Raw genomic sequence first — 25,654 nt, forward strand, 5'->3', positions numbered from 1 at the left:
TTTATCTGTTTTTAATTCCCTTACAATCCTTACTGCTCGTGCTTATATCAATCCTGCTAATGTTTTTAATTGCTTACAGACTGTTTTCATATATTCAATAAATTTTCCCCATTCTGCTACAAAGAGTTTATCATCCTGATCTTTTAACCTTCTGCTAAGTTTTGCCATCTCTGCTTATTCCATCAATTTTAGTTGCCAGTCATCTCTTTTTTGGGGTCAGTTCCTCTTTCAAATTTTGTGCATATATCATTTGGGCAGCTGTGGTAGCATAGATAAATAGTTCTTTCTGATTTTAGTTATTTTAAGCACACCCCCCCAGTTCATTATAAATCATTTCCCAGAAGGCTTTTGCAACCTTACAGGACCACCACATGTGAAAAAAGTACCCTCTTTCTCTTTACGCTTCCAGCATATATTGGATTTAGACTTACACATTTTTGCCAGCTTGCTAGGCGTCAAATACCATCTAGACATCATCTTCATGTGGTTTTCTTTTAATGCATAATTAAGCATGCTGTAAATTTTAAATCTCCTTTCCAAAGACTTTCCCACGCTGGCATATCAACATAATAACCTATATCTCCTGCCAGTCCTTTCAGACAGTGCTAAGCTGGGTGGGCCCAATGGCCTAACTCTGTACGGGGCAGCTACGTATGTTGCATTGATTCAGATATTGACTGCAATTGCATTTAAGGCATTTATACCCCCATCCTTAGCCAAAAAGGCTCTATTGCACCTGTCACCAGCCTAGTGCCTTCCATATTTTTTGGACCACAACTCCGATCAGATATGGCTATGCTGGCTGGGATGTATCAGGAAGTTTTTAAAGTTTGACATTTTCCTATTTGCTGGAAACCACCCAAGGTGGCAGGGTTTAAAAATTGTTGTTGTTGTTGTTGGACCTGAAGTCCCAAACATCTGGAAGGTACCAGGTTGACAAAGGTCAGCCTATAGGTTGTGTGGCCTGGTTGGTCTGCCACCGACATTCAAGTTGCATTTTGTCTCTTGCAGATCTTGTCAATCATGCTTTACTCATCAAAAAAGGAGATAAGCTCCCTGGCGGAGCACAAGAGCCCAGACCTTGGTGAAAGGGACCAGGATCAAGCATTGGATCAGTCTGCTGTCACTCCCACGGATGCTGAGCAGAACAGGCTCGATCCACTGGAGGGCTTGGATGAAACCACCAAAATATGCTTCCTGGTACGCTTTTGACATTTATCTAGCAACAGGCAAGAATCTCAGAATTGTAGAGTCGGAAGGGGCCACAAGGGTCATCTAGTCCGACACCCCAGCAATGCAGGAATCTTTAGCCCAATGTGGGGCTCAAACGCACGACCCTGAGATTAAGAGTCACGTGCTCTCCCAACTGAGCTACCCCAGGCCACCAAGCAGCTCAGTATGTTAGCTCACATTGCACAGATCGGGTCTTATTTCAAGGGTGGGGTACCCTTTTCAGTCTGTGGGGTCACATTTCCTTCTAAGGAGCCTTTGGAGGATGGAACACACGCTAGTGGTTAGCAGGGCCAGAGGCAAAAATGAGCGGACCAAGAAGTGTAATATTTACCTTTTTGCAGTTGGCTAGTTTCAAAACATGTCCAGACCTAGGGACTGGAGCCCACTTCATCAGATGTGTGAAGTGTCTTTCTCTGAAATGAACTCTAGTCCATAGGAGGAAACCCCTTAGTCTTTAAGGTACTACTGGACCACGATTGCTGATGCTGTTTTTACATTTTTGTTCAGCAGCTTTGGGTGAAGTTCTGATGGTTCTCAGGATGAACTGATAGATTAGGCAACAGGAACTCCCCTTTCTGTAGCCCCACAAGATACTAACAAAGAAAGCTTAATGAATGCATTGCTTAAATGTGCTCATGAAACCTGATTTCAAATTTGGGACTTCCAAAGGCTGACTCACACATACAACATGTTCAATTCACACACCCATTGTTGAATCATAGTCCCCCACCCCCCGAAGCAAAGAGTAAAAGCACCAACCCCTTTCCTTGCTTTTTACCCCTGTTGAACTTAATTCCAGATGACCCACGATGCCCTTGATGCCCCTCTGCATATCCTTCGGGCCATGTACGAATTGCAAATGAAAAGGACCGATTCTTTCTTCCTGGAGGTCCAGAAGAGGTAAAGGAGTTCCCAAGGCTAGCTGGAAATGAGGAGCTGGGTGGGTGCATGCACGGCTTGACCGATCAATGTTGGAACAAAAAGACATGTTTTGAAGGCGTATGAGGCTGCCACCTTGCTGGAGCTGAGGTCTTGGCCAGTGCTTTGGGTGGGTGACTGCCTAGGAAGCACATATCTGCCTTCTTGGGTTCCATGATGGAAGAAAGGTGAGATAACAACATAAAAGGACAAATAAGAGAGCCAGTGTGGCGTAGTGGTTAAGAGCGGTAGTCACGTAATCAGGGAAACCGGGTTCGTGTCTCTGCTCCTCCACATGCAGCTGCTGGGTGACCTTGGGCTAGTCACACTTCTCTGAAGTCTCTCACCCCACTCACCTCACAGAGTGTTTGTTGTGGGGGAGGAAGGGAAAGGAGAATGTTAGCCGCTTTGAGACTCCTTCAGGTAGTGATAAAGCGGGATATCAAATCCAAACTCTTCTTCTTCTTCTAAATAAAAAGAGGAAAAGAGCATTATGGATACCACCTTTCCAGGAGTGGGATGGGGAAGAAGGGGTTGCTTGTGTGTGTGTGTGTGTGTGTGTGTGTGTGTGTGTGTGTGTGTGTGTGTGTTTTAATGAACTGTTATGAGGAAGAGTTGAGTACCTTTCTAAAGAACAGTATTCACCCAATGTGGTGGTGGTGGTGTTTAGTCGTGTCCAACTCTTCATGACCCCATGGACCCCATTCACCCAATGTAGCGCAGGGAATTACATTGTGCAGAGGAGCATTCCTCCTCTGAAGTGAGTCAGCCAATGAGGCAGTCCAGGCACAGGCCTTGGTGTCAGGTTCTTCCGCTATAACAAGAGCAGCCAATGTGATCCACTGTAGATGTGTGTCGGACACCACCTCCCTTCGACCTAGGACCAGCTTAGGACCAGGTTGCTTGAGCGACCTCCTCATCCCTTACAGTCTCAGTAGCTCACTGCTTTCTCTCCTGCAAGTTCCAAAGGCCTCAGAAACCCGCTTTGTGGCAACTTGGGAACAGGGCTCTTAGCGTGGCTGCTCTGTTTCTGCGGAATAGCGTTCCTGCCAAGGAATGCACTTTCTGGAAACAAGTGAATATAATTTTGTTCCAACAGCCTTTTCCGGTGGGATAAAGGGGTCTTTACCATGAGTGCCCATTCGTTAGGGTTTTAGTTTTCGTATAAGTGCATTTGCCGTTTTCGTGCTTTTAAGCTGTTTTTGAATTACCTTGTTTGTAGATGATCTTGAGACTTAATAAATTAAGTAGAATAATGATAATCCTGACCATTGGTCATGTTGGTAGCTGGGAGTTGGAGTCCATCATCATTTAGCGGGCAGCCTGTAGGCTTTCCCTGTGCTGTATACTCCTTCCCCTTGGAGAGCAGCTAAGTGGTAGGTTGGCTTCTTGCTGTCAGCCAACTCAGCTCTCCACGCCATTTGCATCTTGCAAATTAGAGCTGGGAGGCATTAAATACTTAACTGCTTTGCAATCAGCGTATTCAAGATTTCAGCAAACAAGAGCCTTCCTGGGGAAGTAGCATCTGGAATGTAAATGGAGAAGGCTTTTCATGCAAAGATCCTGTTTTTTATTTACGTTTCTGGAATTTGACTGCAAAATGCTTGGGTGTGCCCTTAAAGGTTTGACGGTGACGTGGTGACAACGGATGAGAGGATCCGGACTTTGGCTCAGAAATGGCAGCCCAGCAAGTGCTTGCGGTCAGAGGAGCAGATTTCCAAAGCGCTCGATACGGACATGATTATTGTGCCATGTCTGGTGAGTCTTCCACGTACTTCAGTGTACTAGGAGCACCTAACGTAATGCACATAAAGTAAAACATTTGGAAGTATTCAGGTGGGCAAATAGCAATGAATCCATCATGTTCAAACTGCAGAATCCCAGGAATTGGGAGTATACAGAAGAAGGAAGAAGCAATACATAAATATTCAGTTTAGAAAGGTTCATAATGTCGACACCAAGAGTCACACGAGTCCCCAGTGGCAAATGAGTGTAGCTGATTCGGTGAAGTGTAGTGGTTAGACTAGGACACGGGAAGCCTCAATTTAAACCCCCCATTCAGCCAGGATGCTCAGTTGGGCTAAGAACTGCTGTCCCTCATCCTCAGCTGCCTCACAGTAATGTAAGTTTCTAGTCCATGGTAGCTATGGAAAACAGCTGCCCCAAAATATGTGGGCTGCATCTGCCTAGAAAAGCCCCAGCGTGGTAAATGGTGTTGGATTTTGAAGTGAAATATAACCCCGAATCTCTGCAGCCTGCTCCTGTTTTACAGTCCAAGCCTGCCCCCTGCAACAAGGCCACAGAAGAATCCAACCCCATCACCCAGAAGCTCATCACCAACACGGAAAGCGACCTCCAGCTCAGCTACGCCAAGCAACGTCGCACCAAGAGCTCCGTCCTCCTGCACAAGGAGCTGGACTCCAGGAGCAAGAAGGCCGTGCGCGGCTACCTCTACCGGGTCAACGATGCCACCGCCGTCCTTTACGCGAGGCACGCCCTTGCTTTGCTGTTGGCCAAGTGGCCCGACGACGTGGCGATCAGCGAGGAGATGCTGGAGCTCAGCGGTCCGGCTCACATGACGTACATCCTGGATATGCTTTTGCAGCTGGAGGAGAAACAGCTGTGCGAGAAGGTAGCAGTTTTTTCTGAGAGAAACACACACACACACACACACACACACACACACACACCCCTCCCCGGCATATTGAAAGATTGTGACTTTGGAAAGGGCTCTTTAAAACCTGCCAGAGAATACATTCAATCATTTAAAGTCCCTGCCCCACAAGCTTACACCCATGACACACAATGGAAAAGGGACAGGGAGGGAAATCAAGCTAAGGAACCAGTTCTTAAAGGGCTGTTCTCATATTGACCAGCTGGTGGGAGGTGCCTGATGGAGCTGGTCTTTAAGCAAAGCTGATGGAATGAGCCTTTTGCTCCCCATTTCCCACAGAGGCAGCTTGAGGGAATGGCTGCCCCCAGGTGCCAGTTGAGGGGAGAAGTCTGATGGGGCTGGCCTGTCTCAGCAGAGCTGATGGAGTGATGATGGTACCAGCTGTGCTGCATTTGCAAACCCGCCTTTGCCTTCTGAAGCCGGTTTAACTTGTGCTCTCTGCAGATTCTCCTGAAAGTGCTCCGCGGCTGCAACGAAAGCATGTTGGCGACGATGGCGTTGACGGCCTGTCAGTTCATGGAGGAGCCTGGGATGGCCGTCCAAGTGCGGGAGTCCAAGCACCCCTATAACAACAACACAAATTTTGAGGTACTCCCCCCAGCAGTCTGACATCACCTGTGTGAAATTACGGTGACAGCCCACCAAGAGCAGAGACGTGGGCAGGAGAGAGAAAATGGCCTTAATGGCTTTACTTACGAAGGCAGGTTTCCAAGTAGGGCAGGCACAGGGAACCTTTTTTCAGTTCTCTTCTGGGCAAACTTCTGGGCAGGGTGGGGCTACATGCCAGTGGTGGGCGTGGCCAGAGGCAAGAGTGGCCAGGGCAGCAAATGCCAGCTAGTGACTAGATGCCCTCACACAGCCCTCTCTGCCTCCACCCTTGCAAGCGAGAGACATCATCCGAGTACGAGGACACATTCCATCCAGTCAAAAACCCTTAAGATGAGCAACACAGTCTTGGCTTGAGTTTCCCCATGTGCAAAACCTACCTTCTGAGGTGGGTTGGATGACTGAGATAATTTATGTGTAGGTGGAAACGAGATATGCCTGGAGGGTGGCATATGCACTGCAGTTTATAAGGGAATTTTGCAAGTGGGTGCAACAACCTGTGGCTCCTTTGTGGGAGGTGGGAAGGAGCCACACCGGGGCAGCTCCGGGAGGCAGAGGAGGTTTTTGTTGAATGGAAACTGCCACCCCCTCTTTGGGCAAAGTGTACTCCTACTAGCTATCAGCTGAGAGGTGGGTCTGAGTGTGCTCCAGCAAAGAAACCAGGAGCCCACCTTAACCTCTCGATTGCTCCTTTGAAGCCTTCCCCTTATCCACACTGCACCTGACATTGTGGAGCAGGAGGTATGACTTCTCCAGAATGGCCCATCGGGCCAAATGAGGAGGCCCAAGTTTGCCCCACAGGCTACAGGAGCCTCCCACCCCTGGAGCCCACCCTTTTTCTCCCCGTGAGTCACTCTTACCTGTCTCAGCTCTCTTAATAATGCACCATGGAGAGACCTCCAGAGGAGTGAATCATGCCTGGGCAGAACAAGCAGAGTCCTCTTTAGAACATGGGTCGTTCTGGTGCATCTTAGCCGTGGGATGATTCAGCCACCCTCAGCGCAGAAATCCATATGGAGGAGAAGCTGGAGGAGTGAGTTGTTCTGAAGAGCTGCAGAGAGCAGCCACCTCTTAGCGTTCCAGGCTCTTCGGAGCCTTTCATTTTTAGCTTGTTTGCTGCGAGAACTAAACTAAGCTGGTTCTCACTTCCCAGCCTGCAGATTCAGGATATGAAACTTGAATCCATAGAATAGCATCTCCCTTTCGGTGTTTACCTTTCAACCAAGGTTCTTCTGTGCCCTCGGGTTTGTCACTCCGAACACTCACCCCGCCTGCCATTCTAATTTTGAGTCAGCCAGCGTTCCCTCTTGTTGGATTCCTTCCCGTTTTTGTTTACAGCGGTGGTTAGGAACCTTTCCCTCTCACCTGGGGCAGCTTTCTGGGGCCCTCGCCTCCAGTGATGGGCTATGGCCCCAATTCCTCACATGCGCTCAGCTGTCTTTGTGGTGCTCATTGGTCCTCTGTTAAGCTTGGCACCTGCTCTCTCCCACAGGATAAGGTTCACATCCCTGGTGCTATATACCTCTCCGTCAAGTTTGATTCTCAGTGTAACACGGAAGAGGGCTGTGATGAGCTAGTTGTATCCAGCAGCTGTGACTTCATCCACGATCGCCACACCTTCAGCGGGCCTCCGCACAAGTGGACAGACTTCGAGCTTCCAGGTAAAGTTTTGCAGCGTTGTCGAGGGGAGGGAGACCATTAGATAAGCTAGCAAACATAGCGCTGACACTCTCTGGTGATACTTAGATGCCAGAAACATTGATGCAGCTTAAGAAGCAAAAGTCGTCTAGGTACTAAATGAAACTGGGCATACATGAACTGTGACGCTCAGATGAAGGGGCTCCTTCCACAGAGCGGGAGCAAGTCTCTCTACAGCATAGTTTGAGACACTGGCAGGAGCATCTTTTTCTCCGGTTGACAAATATTGTCAGTGGCCATCATATACTATAAAAAAGAGAGTTGGTTCTTGTTACCTCCCTACACAGTCTGTTCCACTGCATTAACTTCTATGACAGCATCAGAGACCCCACACTTCCCCCTCCCCAACCGTCCACCGTGAATGCAGAACAGACTCTCCAGCGGCGAGACATCTCCAATTTTGTAGCTGCCAGAAGAAAAAGAACTAGCCTTACTGGTCACTTGTTGGGTGTCCTCAGGGAATGGGGCCAGCAAGTGGGTTCAGCGATGTTATTTGAGAGACAATAGCTGAAACCTCCTCAAGGATGTATATTTTTATATACAATTTTATATTTTTGTTTTGTTTTGTTTTGTTTCCTGCTCTTCACTCCAAGAGTATGTTACGACATCAAAACAACATTAATAACAGTTTGTTTGTTTATTATTTATTTGTTTCTTTATTATTTAATAAAGGTAAAATAACAAACAAACAAACAAATATACACTTGAGGTGTATATTTTTAGGGCCCACCATATTTGGATTGGAGTGCCAAGTCATTCAAATACCTGAAAGGCTGCCTCCTTCCCTACAGACCCTCTCGGGTGCTCTTGGTAGTTCCTCTGGCCTCATTGTTGCCTCCAGCTGTGGAGGTAGAGCATAGCCATCATGGCTAGCAACCATCAATAGCCCTCTTCTCCTCCATGAATGTGTCCCATCCTCTTTTAAAGCCATCCAAATTGGTGGCCATCACTTCCTCCTGCTGGAGCGAGTTCCACAGTTTAACTTTCTCCCTTTCCCCTTTCTGAAGTGGGCTCAGTTTTGACCTAATTTCTTCTCCCCACCATCCCTTAGCTCTCATGTGTTTCGTTCTTTTAGCTTGGCAGAGAACAAAAAACACCATATGTCTTCTCCTGCGCTGTGAGTCATCGCTTCCTTAGCATTGTCGGGGAGAGGGTTATTAATGTAGAGAGAGTTCCATAAAATCCTGCCTTTGTTCAGAACATGTTGCCTGTCAAAAATATTTTTAAAAGATGCAGAAAACATGGCAACGTATTAGCAATTTGCTAATAGCAGACGTTTCAGCATCTGGGATCAGAATCCTGTTTTGTCTTGCAAATTACCTTTGAAAAAACAAACCGCTCCTCAGGGCAGAAATTTTTGAGCAATTTCCTTTGCAGCGCTGAATTCTGAAAAGTCAAGATGGTTTTAGGGCTGTGTTTGAGGTGTGTTCAGGAGACAGTACTTGCTCAGTTAAAAAACCCTTTAGGCCATGACATTTTTCTTATTCTAACTTTTTTTGAAAAATGAGATGATACTGCTCCATGTAACACACAGGATACTGCCAGAAATCCGAAAAACAGTGAAACACAGACATGCAGTGTGGCCTGATCCTCAACACTGCCCCTGCCCCTTTGCTTATAGTGTGCGTTTTGAGCGAGATTGTCTGTGTCCCTGCTTAAGAGAATGCTTTCCTTCGCTTTTGTAACAGGGGATACCCTCTACTATCGATTCACCACGGACATGAGCAACACAGAATGGGGTTATAAGTTTACAGTGACGGCAGGTCACCTGGGGAGGTTCCAGACAGGTAAGTGCTTTTCAGAGCCACGAGTCAAAGATCGTTGTAGTCTCGCTTTCCTTGGGATCTTGAGGAGCAAAGCCTCTTTTTTCTGAAGATAACACTGAGCAGTGGAAGAGAGGGGGCAATAACCCAAGAAGGTGTTAACACAGCATGGGTGTCTCTTCTGTGCAGAGCGCAAAAGGTGTTTGAAATAAAACATTACGATTCATGCAAACAGGAGCATTCATTGATAAGAACCTGAGAAGAGGATGCTGGATTAGGCTAGTGGCCCACCTTGCCCAGCATCCTCTTCTTGCATCAGCCAGTCAGATGCCTCAATGGGAAACCCAGAAGCAGGACCCGGGCACGAGTGCGTTCTCCCCTCCTGCGGTTTCCTGCAACCGGTATTCAGAAGCTGTGGAGGCAGAGCATAGACGCCATAGCTAGTAGGCAGCAGTAGCCTTCTCTGCCATGAATTCCATAAGAGTTCACTGTCCTATGTGCCACCTGGGGCAAAAACTTGAGGGAGGGCAGTTTACAATATCTTAACTCAGGACTGGGAAACCTACGACCCTCCTGATGTTCCTGGGTTCCAGCTGCCATTAGTCCCAAGGTCAGGGAGGATGATGGGTCCAGCATCATCCGGAAGCTACACATTCCCCCTTGTTGCCCTTAATAAATCAACTGTTATTTACTAGCTGCCTTTGCTTATCGGTCTGCTCTTTTGATTTCCACCTTTTTAATTGTTGGTTGGTTTTACATCATTCTGTGCACGGGCGTGGTTGAAAACATTGAGGCCAGTCTTTGCTTACCTGGCTTGTTCTAGATGTTTTTGGGATACAGCTCCCATCAGCACCCAGCTTCGTACAGCCAAGCTGGCTAGGACTGATGGGAGTTGTAGCCCAAAACATCTGGAGAGAAGGCTGGTTTAGACAAATAAGTACCTGCGTCAGGGTTAAGAGTAAGAAGTTTCTTCTATTACGGGACAAGTGATACAACCTGTTCTGAGGCTAGCTTTGCTAAATATGTTTATAGAGGACTTTCTGTTTCAGGAACTACTAACGCTTTTCCATATCTGCAGCTAGAAATCTCTTGACGCAATACTGTATTGGGAAGCAGCTACTAACTCTAGCGACACAGTGGGGTTAGGCTATGGGACAGAGCTCTTGCAGAAAAACGTAGGAAGCGCTAAGAAACACAAAGACCAAAAAAAAAACCCCACCTGATTTTGAAACTGTAAGGTCCATGTTTATTCAGTTCACTGGAAATGGTTGTTTGGTCTCCTCGTTCTCCGTTGCTCGCTTCAGGACAGTCTGTTAAGACAAGAGACTAAAAGGCACCTTCTCTAAACAACTGTATGACCTGCTTAGCATTTAACTGTGTCATTTACACTGAGGAGAAGGAACACGTCTTACCGGAGAAGCAGAATGGAACTACGGAGTATCCAATGTACGTATTTTGAATTCCAGGCTTCGAGATCCTGAAGCAGATGCTGTCGGAGGAAAGGGTCACCCCCCACATCCCATTGGCCAAAATCTGGGAGTGGCAGGTGGGCGTGGCCTGCAGGCAAACTGGCCACCAGCGACTGAAGGCCATCCACCTGCTCCTTAGGATAGTCCAGTGCTGCAGCGAGAGGTATGCCTGCCAGTCTCAGGTTTGCTTTTTCCCACCAAGCTTCCAGTCCTCATGAAAAGCAAAAAATAAAATAAAAACATAATTCCCCCCCCCCATCCCCACCACAAAGATAGCAGTGTTTTCGTGTCTCGTGATTCCTTTTGAAATATTATTTCATGATTCCGAAGGCTGCTCTTTTAATCTGAGATCTGCTTCCCCTGCCTGATGTGCAGAAAGATGGGCTTGGCCAGTGATAAAGGCAAAGGAAATGTCATTCGAAACGGGTTTGAGCCACAAATGGCTGTGTTGGTGCTCCTTCTCTCCCTAAGCTCTGGCCCATTCGCCACAGAACTTGGCCGTTGGAGGCCTGGTCTACCCACTGTGTTCAGGAAATCTTAATACTGTGCAAGGAAGTGGTGGGATGTGGTTCATCATGCAAATGCCTCTGCTTTTAAAATCAGTGGCCAGAAGAGTCATTCTGTAAGCCAGATAATACTGGGATATATTCAAGGTCCTCATACAAAGCACCTGCTTTTATTTGCTTATTTAGAGCACTTGTTTCCGCCGCACTTCAGCCAGAAAAGCTCCCAGGGTGGCTGACATACGATCAATGCAGTCCCTGCCCTGCAGGCCCACGGTCTAAAAAATACAAATAAATTCCTTCCCAGCTCTCCCACCTGAACTAAGACAGGATGTAACGTACAAATCTAGCTCAGTTCATCTACCTGTCCCGGCAGATGCTCACCAAGGTTTTTCTCAGTCCTGCTGTATGGAATCCTTTAATTCGCAGCTGGCCAACTCGTGGCCCAGGAACAGTTTAGTGCCTTCCCAACTTCATTTTATGTGACCTCCTGAAGTTGCGTCAGCCTTCCACCTCGTCAGACTTCCTCCCTCACTGTCTAATTACTCCCCTTTCCCACCTCTGGATTGTGTGTTGTGTGTATTGCACCGAAGTCAGAAAGGAATTGCTCTCATTAGGTTTCTAGAACATTACTTCTGACTCAACCTGCTTAGGGAACTCAGATCAGAGGTGCCCATGTTGAAAATTGGAAGTAGAGCAGCCTTTGTTTTGGGTTAATCTCCGGCTCTGCCCACCACCAGCTTACGTTATACCGTGGAGAACTGGTTTGAAATCCATACTCAGCCATAAAGCATACTGGGTGACCTTGTGCCAGTTTCTACCTAACCTATCCCACAGGGTTGTTCTGAATGTTACACCTGGGGTGGGGGTGGGAACATGAAACCACGTACCCTCCCCTGAGCTCCTTGGCAAAATAAAACAAAATAAAAATACATGAATATATTCCAATCAGGAGCTTGAGAAATCAGCACACCTAGGGAAGGTGGTAGCTCCTCTTTAAACTATGGAACTCCCTCCTACAGGAGGCAGCGATGGCCACTCACTTGGATGGCTTTAAAGAGGACTAGACAATTTCATGGCTGCCAATGGCTGTTAGCTATGATGTTTCTGCTCTGCCTCCACAGCTGCAGGCAGCAGTGCTTCTGAATACCAGCTGCTGGAAACCACGGGGCCTCTTGTTTTCAAATCCCACAGGCCACTGTGAGAGCCGGATGGTGGAGTAGATGGGCCGCTGGCCTGATCCAGCAGGCACTTACCTTAGATAGTTAGAAAGTGAAGAGGGCTTTTGCAATCAGACTGGGACTGAGGACAGCTGTTCTTCAGAGTGGCAGCCCTTTTGTGTTAACTCAAACCTCTTTCTTTCAGGGACTGTGACCTCACTCTGCTGAAGCCGCTCTGGCACCTCTTCAGCCGCATGGAGAACAGCATGCGCCACGATGTGACCAAGTCGGGGATCCTCCTCCCGCTGCACCGGGCGCTGACTGAGCTTTTCTTTGTCACCGAGAGCAGAGTTGCCGTAAGCACTTCTGTCTTCTCCCTTGTGCTGGGAACAGCTGCTGAGCCATCGGATTAGACCAATGATGGCCAAACTTGGCCCTCCAGCTGTTGGGACTACAACTCCCATCATCCCTGACCACTGGTCCTGTTAGCTAGGGATGATGGGAGTTGTAGTCCCAAAACAGCTGGAGGGCCAAGTTTGGCCATCACTGGATTAGACTGTTCTTCCTCCTTTCTCATCCTCCCTCCCCTTCACTTTTGTTTTACTTAAGAATAACCAGGGCTTTATCGGGTACAGATTGCGATCAGAATGAAATTAGTCATGCTCTTTTCCCACCAGTTGTAATGGAACGATGACTTTGCTTGCAGGGGGCTCCTGTTTTAACGCTGTTCTCAAAGTGTGTTTGAAAAGGGCACTCTGGTCCTGTTGAAGCATTTTGCAATTCAGGATCATTTTGTAGTCCTCCCCTCCCTCCCAACCCCTCCCCAAACGTACCTTTGAAATGAAGTTACAAAACTTGTTCTATATGTTGGGATCCATGGGTGAGTTCGTTTATTTCCCTCATGCAATGCTATTATGAAAACACACTCACTGCAAAAGCTTGTTCCTGGATTTTGCTCCTAGCTCTCATTCACACTCTCTGCTTTTAGGAACTTGGATCTCTGCAGGATTACTTGCTTGCCTTAAATACGGAAGACCATCTCCACCGCTGTACAGCGCAGGTAAAACCTCCAGGAGCCCCTGCTGATCTCCCCTCCTGTCCCCAAACTTCTTCTTCAGCAGAGGCTGCTTTTGAGACGGGTTTGCCTTAATTGCTGTGCCCCGGAGACTCTTGAGACAAAAGAGCAGAGCTTTGAGTTTGGGCAAGGGAGAGACATTCCACTGGGAGACAGAAAGTATTAGGAATGGGGAGGGGTGAAGGCTCTTGGGAGCCTTTTAATTGGGCATCGTTCTCATAAGACACAGGAGGCTCTTGTCTCCTCTGAGATAATTCACATTATTTTACCAAAAGAAGACAAATTTAGAAACTCAAAAGTCAGGTGCACCATGACAATAAAGAGTTGGACACCTGATGTGACTTCTAAATCTGAAGTAGATTTAGTTTGAGTCCGACTGGTGTCTGGACAGGGGTCGGGGTGGGGCTGTTCTGCCAGTCCCAGATGACGTTGGGCTCCCAACTCCCATCAGCCCCAGCTGGCATGGCCACAGTGGGCCCTGGAGGTAATGGGAGTTGTAGGCCAGCAACATCTGCAGGGTCCCCCTGTCCCTGATACAAGTGGAAGCCTGTTGGGATGTGCCCATCTGGTCCAACATCTGGTTTCCTGTGGTTCCCAGAATCCTCTGGGAGGTTCATAAAAAGGGCACAAAGTCAATCTCCTTTTCTTCTTGTTTGCCTCACTCTCCCACCTGCTATTTTGGGGGTATCATCCCCAAACCCTCTGCTTCCATTTAGCTTGAGGTGTGCATTACATCAGTATTTTGTGCCCTGTGCCCAAATGAAACATATGATGGTCCTCTCTAGGCAACACTGCTGCCCCTTCGTCAACAAAGTTATGACTTCCCAGGCAAAAATCCTTTTGTTTAGAACAGTGCCATGAAATTGGAGAGAGGCGGGGTAGGGAAGCGCTCTCTCTCCCACTGTCCTCGCAAGACTACAGTGGTACCTCGGGTTACAGACGCTTTGGGTTACAGATGCTTCAGGTTACAGATTCTGCTAACCCAGAAATAGTACCTCAGGTTAAGAACTTTGCCTCAGGATGAGGACAGAAATTGCACGCCAGTGAGGGGCCCCATTAGCTAAAGTGGTACCTCAGGTTAAGAACAGTTTCAGATTAAGAACGGACCTCCAGAACGAATTAAGTTCTTAACCCGAGGTACCACTGTATTTTGCGTGCTTGGTGATTCCCTTGAGCTTTGCACCTGCCATTGCCCTTGAGGCCCTGTGATTGGTGGTGGGCACAGGCAGGGTGCCCCTGTGTTGCTGGCAAAGCAGAAAAGCGCTATTCAAGCCGAATGGCTGTGCTGTGCCTCCATGGCCAGAGGCAGGGACTGCTTCTGAATACCAGTTGCCAGAAGCCACAGGTTAGGAGAGGGCTGCTTCTGTGCTCCAGTCCCGATTGCAAGCTTCCCATTGGGGCATCTGCTTGGCCACTGTGAGAACAGGATGCTGGACTAGATGGCCCATTGGTCTGAACCAGCAGGGCTTTTCTTACGCTCTTAGGATCATAAAGCAGTAGAATTGGATGGGGACTCCAAGGATCCTGCAATGCAGGAATCACAGGTAAAGAATCCCTGACAGGTGGCCATCCAACCTCTGCTTAAAACTCTCCAATGTGGGAGAGTCTACTGTCTTCTGGGGGAGCCCACTCCGTTGTCAAACAGCTCATACCATTAGAAAGTTCTTCCTAATGTTTAGTTAGAATCTCCTTTATTGTATTTGAATCCGTTGATTCAGATCCTGCCTTCCGGAGCAGCAAAAGGCAAGCTGGCTCCATCTTCCATGTAAACAGCCCTTCAGGTATCTGAAAACGGCTCTCATATCATATTCCAGTCTCCTCTTCTCCGGAGAAATCTCCTTGAATGGTAATATGCTGAACCTCAGCAAGCCTTGATGCTCAACTCTCCCTTTCTTTCCCAAACAGGCCCTGAAAAACATTGCTGCTCTTAGCCTTGCCATTAACTACCCCAACAAATCGACGAGCCCCTGGAACGTTTAACCACAGGCTCTTTTCCAGCTCGGAGCGGGAATGGTCCTTGCCCGTAGGAACCGTGGGGGCGAGCGTCCTTCGCCCGGTGCGGGTACCAGAGAAAGGAAAAGGGGGGTCCCTTCTGCTTCCGTTTATGTGCACTCCGCGGGCAGCCAGCCAGTCAGTCAACTTTCCGCCCCGATGTAGATTCTGTAAAAGCAAAAAGCGCACTTCCAAGGAAAAAAGGGGCACACTCTCTCTCTCTGGAGCACCTTTGCGCGTCACCTCGAGTTATGTATGCACTTCTATTGTAGCATGTCTGTGGAACAGTATTTACTTTCTCTGAATTTCGGAAGAATGATATGGGGGGAGCAAGAGGGAACGAAGACCTCCCCCAAAGGAAGAGATGCCAGGCCTTCTTCTGGCTACCACCCCACCCTCTTGCCATCTCCCCACCACCACCACTCGCCCCTCCTTATAGAAGCTGAACAAGGAACTGAAATGGACTGGTCGAAGCATCATTTCAAACTCAAAAGCGGGTCTGGCCCATGATAACTGGATTGGCCAAGGAAGCAATGGAGGAATCTGGAAGTACAGCGAGGCTGAAAGAATCCTCTAGGCTGCTGCTTTGGGGTTTTTCCCCCCTCCTCTCTGAAAAGCTGGCTGCAACCCCAGCCAAGGGAAGAGGAGGAGGAGGAATCTGGAGGAGACCCTTGGTGAGAGACGGCAACACTCCTGCTTTTCCACTAGATGCTCTCATGCTGCTGGCAGCCACGGCTTCTTGCCTGTGACGTAGAAGTTGTGGCCTGGATGTTGTCCCGGTTGCTCTGCGAGGAGCCATGATTAAAGGGACAGGCGCTTCTTCCAAGATGGCATCTGGAAGGGGGACGGAGGCAGACGGTGGGGATTCTCTTCCCCTCCACTCTGAATGCTGGCAGTGCAGGATGGGTCCAGCTCTTGAGCGATGAGCGAATCAACCCGTCTGGCTTCACACAGCAATAACCACACAGTTCCTCCTGAATGTGGAATGCGCAGGGAAAACCTCTTGGGTGAAATAAATGGGCTTTAATCTCTTGTCCTGGGAGGGGGAGCCGGGGTGAAGGAGTTGCTACTCCCCTCCAAGGGCAAACTTGCATGAAAGGCAAGGTGCTTGTGTGTGGCAGGAAGAAAAGGGTGTTGCACATTTGCCCCCAAGTCGCTAGCTTTATTTTTTTAATTTCCTTTGCCCTCTGCCATGCTGGCGAGAGACCTCTCTTCTCTGCTTCGATGTCTCTTTCTGGAGTCTCTGAGGAACAGTGCAGCTGAGTGAGCAGGAACAGCAAGGTAGCCGGCCCTGTTTGGCAAGCAGACACTCTGCCCAAAAAGCATTGGCTCTCCCCAAGGGCAGAGCACGCACCACGGGGAAAAAACTCATGCTGTAGTTTTCGTGACAATATTTTAAGGCGGCGGCAGGTTTCTCCTTGACTTCATTGAGTGAAAGGAAGGTGATTGCGGCAGTGGCTGAAGAGGCGATGAGAAGGAAAGGATTGTTCTGGGAGTAGCCTGTATTGAAAGGCTGGAGGAATGTGGCTTGGAACCTTGCTGGCTTGAGATGCCGCAAAAGATGGTGCTTGGGCAGGACACGCTCCCTGAGAATGGGAAGACACAGCTGCAGGAAGTCTTCCCTTCGACAGCGGGAGCTCTGCTTCGGGGTCCTCCAGGTGTTTTTCGACTACAACTCCCATCATCCTGGACCATCCACCTTACTGGGTTGGGGCCGAGTCCAACAGTATGTGTTGGGCCACAGCTTTCTCCCATTCCAGGGTGGATCTTTGCTCAAAGCGCATTATCTCTCATGTACACAACCCACAATATCAGGGTTGGGGGTTTTGTTTTGCTTTAGGAAAGGTGACTCTTTGGGAAGCTGTTTCCCCCCAACTGTGTGTCGTCTTGCTAAACATATCAGGGGTGCGACAGGGTCAGCTACCGCAAAATGGCAGGGATCTTGTGGAGCTCACCCTGGCTGCATCCAAAGAGATTCACAGGGATCACTTTTCGTGAAACGATTTTGACCTCTGAGGATGTCAGTTGCAGGAGGAGCAACTTGTTGGAAAGGTACTGGGACTCGCCAGAGACACAACGGCTGGAATCTCCGCTCCTTTTTTCTTTTTAATTCTCTCTCCCCCTCCTCCCTTTCAACACCCCCCCCCCAAAAAAAAGACCCATTCTGCAGAGTCATGGTATGTACAAAAGGCTTCTCATTGTGTCTGTCATGGCTGGTGTCCTCACTTCCATTTCTGATTGGCTGATAGGTTTCCATGTGGCCTATAAAAAGCAAATGGATTGGATGGGACTGGCCCCTGTGCAGTCCTTGTTCCCCACATCCAGTGAGGGGGTTTTGAGCCAGTAAAGAGCACCTTGCATTTCAAACCCGCTTCTTTCTGGAACTTCCTAATCCAGTGACGAAGATGACTTCTGCCATTGCCTTACATTGGCTGCTCTTCACATTTTTCTGCCCCACACCTCAAAAATAAAATTAAATTAAAGATATTTATGAGCTTCCTTTTTACTAGAACAGCAGTGTGAAGAGGCAGGTTATGAATTGAACTCAAGTATTTTAACATCCCAGTTCCTCAGAAATCCACAGGAAAATGCAAAATCCCAGATTTGAATGAGGGAGGGGGAAGAGAATAAATTGTGCCTATAACAATTATTGTGTGTGTCGAATTGCATCTTGTTACGAAACCACCGACATTCAAACATAGCTCTCTCTCTCTCTCTTTTTGACATAAACATTTGAAATGGGTGGTTGTTAATTTTCCTTTGCTTTGTTTTATTTTGGCGTCATGAAATCTAATCACTTATGGAGGGGGGCCCTCCGTTTTTGGTTTAACATTATTAAAAGCAACCCCTTAGATTTATTCTTGTTTGGTTTAATGTGTATTTTAAGGAAAAGAAGATATAGATGCAGTGGATATATGCAAATGGAGAGATATATTGTAAAAAAAAATCTATTAAAAATGGAAGTACAAGGATATGCCTGTTTATGTGTGTGGTTATTTTGCTGGGGGTGGAGCCATAGTTAATGCTGTTCTGCAAAGTTGGCAGTTTGGATTTTGGAGCTTTGATTGCAACTTCTGCAGAGACTGGTGTGTGAGTGTGTGTGTGTGGAGAGCGCAGAAATCACATAGTATTATAGGATGTGATGGGACACCAAAGGTCACCTAGCCCAACCCTCCTGCTACAGCTAAGGAATCCCTGACAGTTGATCACCCAACCTCTGTTTAAACACCTCCAACGAAGGAGAGAGCTCAGCACCTTCTTAGGTCATCCCTTCCACTGTCAAACAGCTCTTAGCGCCAGAAAGTTATTCCTAACCAATTCTGTCTATCCCACTAGGAGCTCCCCAAGGATCTTCTTCCTCGGGCTCTCCTAACCCTAGCTTAGAAACCTTTCCAACCCACTAGATCCCTGCCTGGGGCCAACCACTCCTCTGGCCAGGCCAGCACCCCCACCTGGTCCATGACTAATTCTTGATCCAGCGCTGCAGCTCAAAAAAATCCCCCCACCCCCAGTCCCTCAAGAGGGTTTTCTGCATCTCCGACAACCTGATCCTTATTAAGTGGAAATGTCACGTATGGAAGAACTGGTCAGGGGATCTTTGCAATATCATTGATGTTCTTTCATGTGTTTTTAATGTGCACTGCCCCAGGGTCTTCCAATAAAGGGTAGTATATAAATTTAATAATGATAAAATAATAAAAATAAATAAATAAATAAGCAAGCATGTGCTTTAGGTTATGGCCTTTCGTGGGCTCCTGTTTGCCAGTGAGCCGCTTTGCTGATTCAACTCTCCGCCGCCGGGTTTCAAAGCTGTAGACTCCCCTCTCTCAGACACTGCACCTGTTCTTGCCATCCCTTAAATCCCCTCTCTCTGCCCACAACCCTCACCTTATGCTGCATTCTATAAAATGACTCCAGACTACAGTTCTTCTGAATATAGAACCTGGGGTGGTATTCAACGCTAGTCCTACAGAGAGTGTGAGAGAGTCGATGGATAGACTGTTAGCTACCTTATACTGAGATCATTGAGCTCAGTGTTGTCTACACTGACTGGCAGCAGCTCTGCAGCATATCAGACCAGGATCTGGCCTCGTCCTGCCTGGAAATGCTGAGAATTGAACCTTGGGAGACCTCCTGCATGCACGGCAGATACTCTGCCACTGAGTTATGGCCCTTCTCTAGATCCATAGGAGTTTATTAACATGACCTTACAGGTTTGGCAATTTCAATGGATTGACTTGAGTAGGAATTGGTTAAATGCGACAGCCTGTTCCTGTCCATCAACCCCAAAGCTTGTACTGCACTTTTCATTCTCTCTATGGAGTCAGTTGGTTTTCAAATGCAGTGCGACCGAATCACAGAATCATAGAATTGGAAGTTTCCACAAGAGTCGTCCAGTCCAACCTCCTGCGATTCAGGGATCTTTTGCCCAGCGTGGGGCTCGAACCCACAACCCTGGGGCTCAGAGTCTCATGCTCTACTGGCTTGGTCTCTGTCCAGACTGGCTAAGCCTTTCCCTTCTCTGTGTCTCTCCCCCTCGTAGCTAAGACACCAAGCCTGGTTGCTGAAAGGCTGCTATCGGTGTTAGCATAGCAACCAGCTCTCACGAATCTGACAGCGGCCCACTGCCGCTGGTACGTTTCGGAGCCAGCTTCTCTCAAACCGCCTGCGGTACTTGACCCTCCATGCTGCCCTGCCCTCCAGGTGTGGATCTACCCTTCTCTATCGTCTGCATTTGCCCACAAGTGGGGCTGCCCCAGTTCTGGGTGGGGTTTCAAAGGCATGAATGGAACTTCACTTAACCCTCTTGCTGAGCTATGTGTGATGTGAAACTTTAATATTTGTTTGCATCTATACCCTGCCTTTTCCTCCAAGGAGATCAAGGCAAACTCTGCCCTCCAGATGTTTTGGAACTACAATTCCCATCATCCCTGACCACTGGTCCTGTTAGCTAGGGATCATGAGAGTTGTAGTCCCAAAACATCTGGAGGGCAGAGTTTGCCTATGCCTGATTCTCTGTAGTTATTTGCACCTGGCTCCTACCAGGCAGAAACTTGCAAGTTGTATATTCAACAACAACAGACATTCTCACCCACTTGGTGATTCAAGCCTCCCTTTGCCACCTGGAGGGGCCAAGTAAACCCGAAGACTTCAGGCCAGCCCTGGAGGTCTGGCAACCCCACACAGGACAGATTTCTCAGATTTCTGTTCTAATCTGATTGACTCCAGCTCCCATAGTCCATTAGCTGGTGAGAGCTGAGAGTCCAACAACATCTGGAGGGCTCCCTGTGTGTGATGCAGATGCAAATAAGGAGAGCCTGTGTGGTGTAGTGGTTCCAGTGTTGGACTAGGACCTAGGAAACGAGGGTTCAAATCCCCACTCAGCCATGAAGATCACTGGGTGACCTTGGAGTCAGTTACTGTCTCTCAGCTTGGTCCAGCATGCTGTTCTCACAGGGGCCAACCAGATGAAGTCCTTGGACATAAAGGAGGGATATGAACGCAATAAATAATCATTAAAAAGGGACATTCGTGTCCATGGTGCTTCCCACTCCCCTGCCAAAAATGGAATGATCTCGGTTGACAAAAGCAAAGTCAAGTCACCTCCAACCTTTGGTGCCAGATGATTCCGATGTCTTGAAATAATTGATTTGACCTAAATGCTCCTTGTTTCCATTTTTGGGGCTAGTTGCCAGGTTCCTACAGGAAGTACTACTTGGAAAGGGAAGATAGCCGAGAAGCAGATTCAAATGGGCTCAATGCGGAAGTTCTGCTAAGCCAAGTATTCCGTGTTTGCCGCTGTCACCTCCAGCATTTGCACAAGGGAGGGGAAGGAAAAGGGATAAACCCTCCCCACTTTACATGGTAGGGGGCGGGGAATTCTCAAACTGGGCCGACACCAAGACTTGTGTGCTTTCAAAAACAAGAAACATCTTGACCACTGTGGTCCGTGTGTTGGTAACCATGAGCTATTATGCAGCCATTGCACAGATGAAGCAGGGTTCTTCTTGGGTTCTTAGGCTCACTGCAGAGCTCAGCCAACTATCCACAATCGGTGAGATTGCGGAGAGTTGAACCGCTGGCTTTGGATGTGTGTGCATGGTGTGTGTGTGTGTATCAGGCAACCTTTTCAGAACAGCTTTTTTAAATCAAGGACTCAGGACTTCCTGCTCAAAGAGACTTGTCTGGGAAAGCCCTGGTGTCCAAGGCAAGCTCTGCTTGTGCTCCTTTGGGCCCGGCAAGACTTCAAACAATGCCACATTGTTTTTGCGAGGCCACCGAGAATAAAGCATGAGCCGTCCCGCCGGGCCTGCCTAGTTCCTGTGGAAACTGCGAGGTCAGACTGATTTACGATTTGTTTAGGTGGTCCTTGAGTTGTTTTGTCGGCGGGGGGAGGGAATTGTACCAAAGTGGAACATTTTTGACGGGCAACAATATCCTGTAGGAATAATGTCCAGCATTGTGATTTTCAAGCAGCGTCCCATCTGCCACTAGAAACAGTTTAAATTCAATAATTAAAGTCCAAAACACTTGGAGGACGAGGCTTCATGCTGTCTCTCTGTATGATTCCCTGCTCTGAATAAGCCTTTTTTTAATCTGAAGAGACATGCACAGCAGTGACTCATTCAGAAACACAGGAAATAGACCCTAGATAGGGTCACCCCAGAATTGTATACTTGGAAGTGATTACCGAGGGTAATTTAGCTGAACTCCCGGCAAAGCAGGAATCTCAACTAAATCATCCCTGACAGATGGCCAACCAACCTCTGTGTTATGTACTGAGTTGAATAGGATCCAAAATGCAGCAGTCTGATTGGTCCTAGAACAATAGGATTCAGAATGCATCAGTCTGATTGGTCCTAGAACAATAGGATTCAGAATGCAGCAGTCTGATTGGTCCTAGAATAATAAGACCCAGAATGCAGCAGTCTGATTGGTCCACAGAAGCCACCCAATCCAGCTCCAGGTGGAAGTGAATCCACAACCTGATTGGCCCACAAGAGAATCCCGGAATTAGCCAATCATGTGGGGCCCATTGTGTAAATAATATATATAAAGCAGACATTCTGGGGGAACTTCCATTCCTCCCCACCACTATGAGCTGAATAAAGAGCATGAAATCCACTCTCGACTCCGAGTATATTTCACTCTGCTTACGTCAACCTGGTCAGCTTCCTCTGAATGTTGCCATTTTAATACAGGGGGAAGGGGTTAGCCAGCTATCAGCAGGTTGTGAAATGCCAGTTGAGGGCAGGGATAGAGAGCCTGTAGCACTGGAGAAAACTCCAGGGCAGTGGGTACTTCAGCACCCATAATAATATATTTGTGGAGGCTGGGCAAAGTTGAAGCCCTTCGTTGTGGGCACATGCAATCTTCGGCACAAGATGGCACCTATGAGTAGCCACCCTCTAGAGATGTTGCTGGGGTCAACCCCCCATCAGACCCAGCCAGTGGGGCCATCAAAGAGGGATACCGGGAGCTGGAGTCCACCAGCACCTCCCACATCATTGGTCTAGGACAGGGATCAGCAAACTTTTTCGGCAGGGGGCCGGTCCACTGTTCCTCAGACCTTGTGGGGGGCCGGACTATATTTTGAAGGGGGGGGAATGAATGAATTCCTCTGCCCCACAAATAACCCAGAGATGCATTTTAAATAAAAGGACACATTCTACTCATGTAAAAACACACTGATTTTCGTATCGTCACGCGGGCCGGATTTAGAAGGCGATTGGGTTGGATCTGGCCCCTGGGCCTTAGTTTGCCTACCCATCATCCAGCTAGGATGATGATGAACCACTTAAGGCCCCTGAATCCCTCCCTTACACAGTGGAACCTCGGTTGCCAAACACTTTGGGAGTCAAACGTTTCGGCTTTCAGCAACCCAGAAGTGAATGCTTCCGTTTCTCCGTTTTTTCCAATGGATTTTGCCGACCATCCATTGAGCCTCGGTTGTCGAACGTTTCAGAAGTCGAACCGTCTTCCGGAACGGATTACGTTCGACAACCATGGTTCCACTGTATTTGAGCTTGCTTTGGCTTAGACAGCCCTGCAGACGGAGGACCTCTTCACACAGAGGACAGCCCTCAGACAGCTTTTTCTCCCTCCTCTTCCTGCCGCCCGTTCCTTTCACCCCAGTAGTCAACAGAGCCAAGGAAACTGGCACCACTCTCTTGAGTTACATAAGAACATGCGTAGATCCCTGCTGGATCAAACCAGTGGCCCGTCTGCTCCAACATCCTGTTCCCACAGGGGCCAACCAATAGCCTCTGGAATACCTGCAAGCAGCACCAGAACCCCTCCTGAATATTCATTTTAGATTGTATTATGATTTATGTGGAAATAGTTCAGTTTGGTTGTGTACTTTTTTGATGTTTTGCTTACCTTTTATGACTACTTTTGTTACGTTCATAATAGTGTGGGTTTTCAATTTTGTTGGAAGCCGCCCAGTGTGGCTGGGGCAACCCAGCCAGGTGGGCAGGAGAAAGGAAATACAGTGGTGCCTCGCAAGACGAAAAGAATCCGTTCTGTGATTTCGTCTAGCGGTTTTTTCGTCTTGCGAAGCAAGCCCATTGACGGATTAGCGGATTAGCGCTATTAGCGTCTTTTAGCGGTTTATCGGCTTATTGGATCAGCTGATAAGCGGCTTAGCGGCTTAGAAAAAGGGGGGGAGGGAAAAAAACCCACAGGAACTCGCAAAACATTTTCGTCTTGCGAAGCAAGCCCATAGGAAATTCGTTTTGCGAAGCACCTCCAAAACGGAAAACTCTTTCGTCTAGCGAGTTTTCCGTCTTGCGAGGCATTCGCCTTGCGGGGCACCACTGTAAATAAATTATCAGCCAGTGCTATTTTTCTAGAAAGGGACGCAGGTGCCGCTGTGGGTTAAACCACAGAGCCTAGGACTTGCCGATCAGAAGGTTGGTGGTTCGAATCCCTGCGACAGGGTGAGCTCCCGTTGCTCGGTCCCTGATCCTGCCGACCTAGCAGTTTGAAAGCACATCAAAGTGCAAGTAGATAAATAGGTACTGCTCCGATGGAAAGGTAAACGACGTTTCCATACGCTGCTCTGGTTCGCCAGAAGTGGCTTAGTCATGCTGGCCACATGACCCGGAAGCTGTATGCCAGCTCCCTCGGCCAGTAAAGCGAGATGAGTGCCACAACCCCAGAGTTGTCCGCGACTGGACCTAATGGTCAGGTGTACCTATTTTTCTAGAAAAAGAGATGCCAGTGCTCTCAACAAACTTCTCCCTTGTTCTCTTAGAATGGCAATGGTGTCCACTTGAGAGGTGCCGGAAATGAGTTCTGGCAAGTTCTGGCTGGAAACAAAAGCCCTGCTTTTAGCAGCAGTATAGAAATAAAACGATGTATGTTTATATGTGTGTAAAGGGAGTCCATCTCAATTAATTTATTTATAGTTTATTAATTAAATTTAATCCCCACCCTTCCTCCCGGAGGAGCCCAGCACACAGCGAGTCTGAGTTCTCCATCTCAAAGATTGTTACACATTGGAAAATTGGCAGCCGCCTTTTCCATTGTGAGGGACCATCTTACATGAAAGGACTTCTGAAGCGGTGGCCTTATCAAGGCCAACATATTCTCCGACAGCCTCCTCCTGCCAACTGTGGCAAGGTCTTATGTAAGCCTGACTGAAGCCTCTTGGGGAGGTAAGGGTGCCAGGAATCGGAGCCCACTTACAGGATGGTCAGGTCACAAGGCAAGGTCAAATTTGGGGCTGGGGGAGTCGCTGAGAGAAGGAAAGCCTAGTTAGAGGCCAAGGCCAGGGACACACAGGAAGGTAAGTTTGTCAAAAGGGGCCCAGTTTGTGGCCCTCTAATCTCGTGCTATGCCCTGCTCCCCATTTATGCATTTTTCACCTGTGGCCCCCTTGGAATATTCTGGGGCCCCGGGTAGGGAAACACTGATGTAGATAACTTTGTTGGAATATGGCATCCTTTTATAAAATACTTTACTGATAACCCTGAAGAATGGCAACGACCTAAATCACAGATCGGACTTTGGCAAACTTAGATTGATCCTTCCTCATCGGGGGGAGGGGGCGAGCTGGGATTCTGTTTTTGCATTTTCCCCTCTCTCTTTTTTTGTAATTGTTATATACTGGAAAGTAATAAAACTATATTTAAAAAGGCAGTAGCCCAGCAGGTGTCTGTGGGAAAGCCACGAGCAAGATCTAAACACGAGAGTACTCTTCCCACCTGCAGTTCCCAATATCTGGTGTTCAGAAGCAAACTACTTCTGACCGTGGAGGTATGGATGGTGGGATTTGTAGTCTAGTAGCAGCTAGAGAGGGCCACATGTTTCTCCAGCCATGGACCCTATAGGAAGGTCCACTTCACAGATCCGCCCGATGAGGTGGAGTGGGCAATTGACAAAAATGTAGGCCATCAAAAATTGTGCCAGTTTTCAAAGCTACCACAAGACCCTTTGCTGTTTAAGAATGTAAGATGAGCCTGCTGATATTGAGCCAGGGGTCGGCAAACTTGTTCAGCAGGGGGCCGGTCCAGTGTCCCTCAGACCTTGCAAGGGGCCAGACAATTTTTTTTTGGG

General features: G+C 48.1%; 1 protein-coding gene across 2 annotated transcripts in view; it reads left to right on the top strand.

Moving 5' to 3' along the window:
* ZZEF1 (zinc finger ZZ-type and EF-hand domain containing 1) overlaps positions 1-18,063 on the top strand; it is a 71,553-nt gene extending 53,490 nt beyond the window's left edge. The window contains exons 45-55 of one of the 2 annotated variants that reach the window (XM_081172816.1): positions 1,012-1,200; positions 2,033-2,133; positions 3,774-3,909; positions 4,406-4,783; positions 5,270-5,413; positions 6,924-7,092; positions 8,818-8,916; positions 10,359-10,524; positions 12,230-12,380; positions 13,013-13,084; positions 15,005-18,063. In XM_081172816.1, coding sequence (XP_081028942.1) covers positions 1,012-1,200; positions 2,033-2,133; positions 3,774-3,909; positions 4,406-4,783; positions 5,270-5,413; positions 6,924-7,092; positions 8,818-8,916; positions 10,359-10,524; positions 12,230-12,380; positions 13,013-13,084; positions 15,005-15,079 — 1,680 coding nt within the window. In that variant the 3' untranslated portion in view covers positions 15,080-18,063. The remainder of the gene's footprint in view (positions 1-1,011; positions 1,201-2,032; positions 2,134-3,773; positions 3,910-4,405; positions 4,784-5,269; positions 5,414-6,923; positions 7,093-8,817; positions 8,917-10,358; positions 10,525-12,229; positions 12,381-13,012; positions 13,085-15,004) is intronic. The other variant, XM_081172817.1, reaches the window with a different exon arrangement.
* The last annotated feature ends 7,591 nt before the right edge of the window (positions 18,064-25,654 follow it).

The sequence above is a fragment of the Podarcis bocagei genome, assembly GCF_964188305.1.
Source record: "Podarcis bocagei genome assembly, chromosome: 15".
Classification (NCBI taxonomy): Eukaryota; Metazoa; Chordata; class Lepidosauria; order Squamata; family Lacertidae; genus Podarcis; species Podarcis bocagei.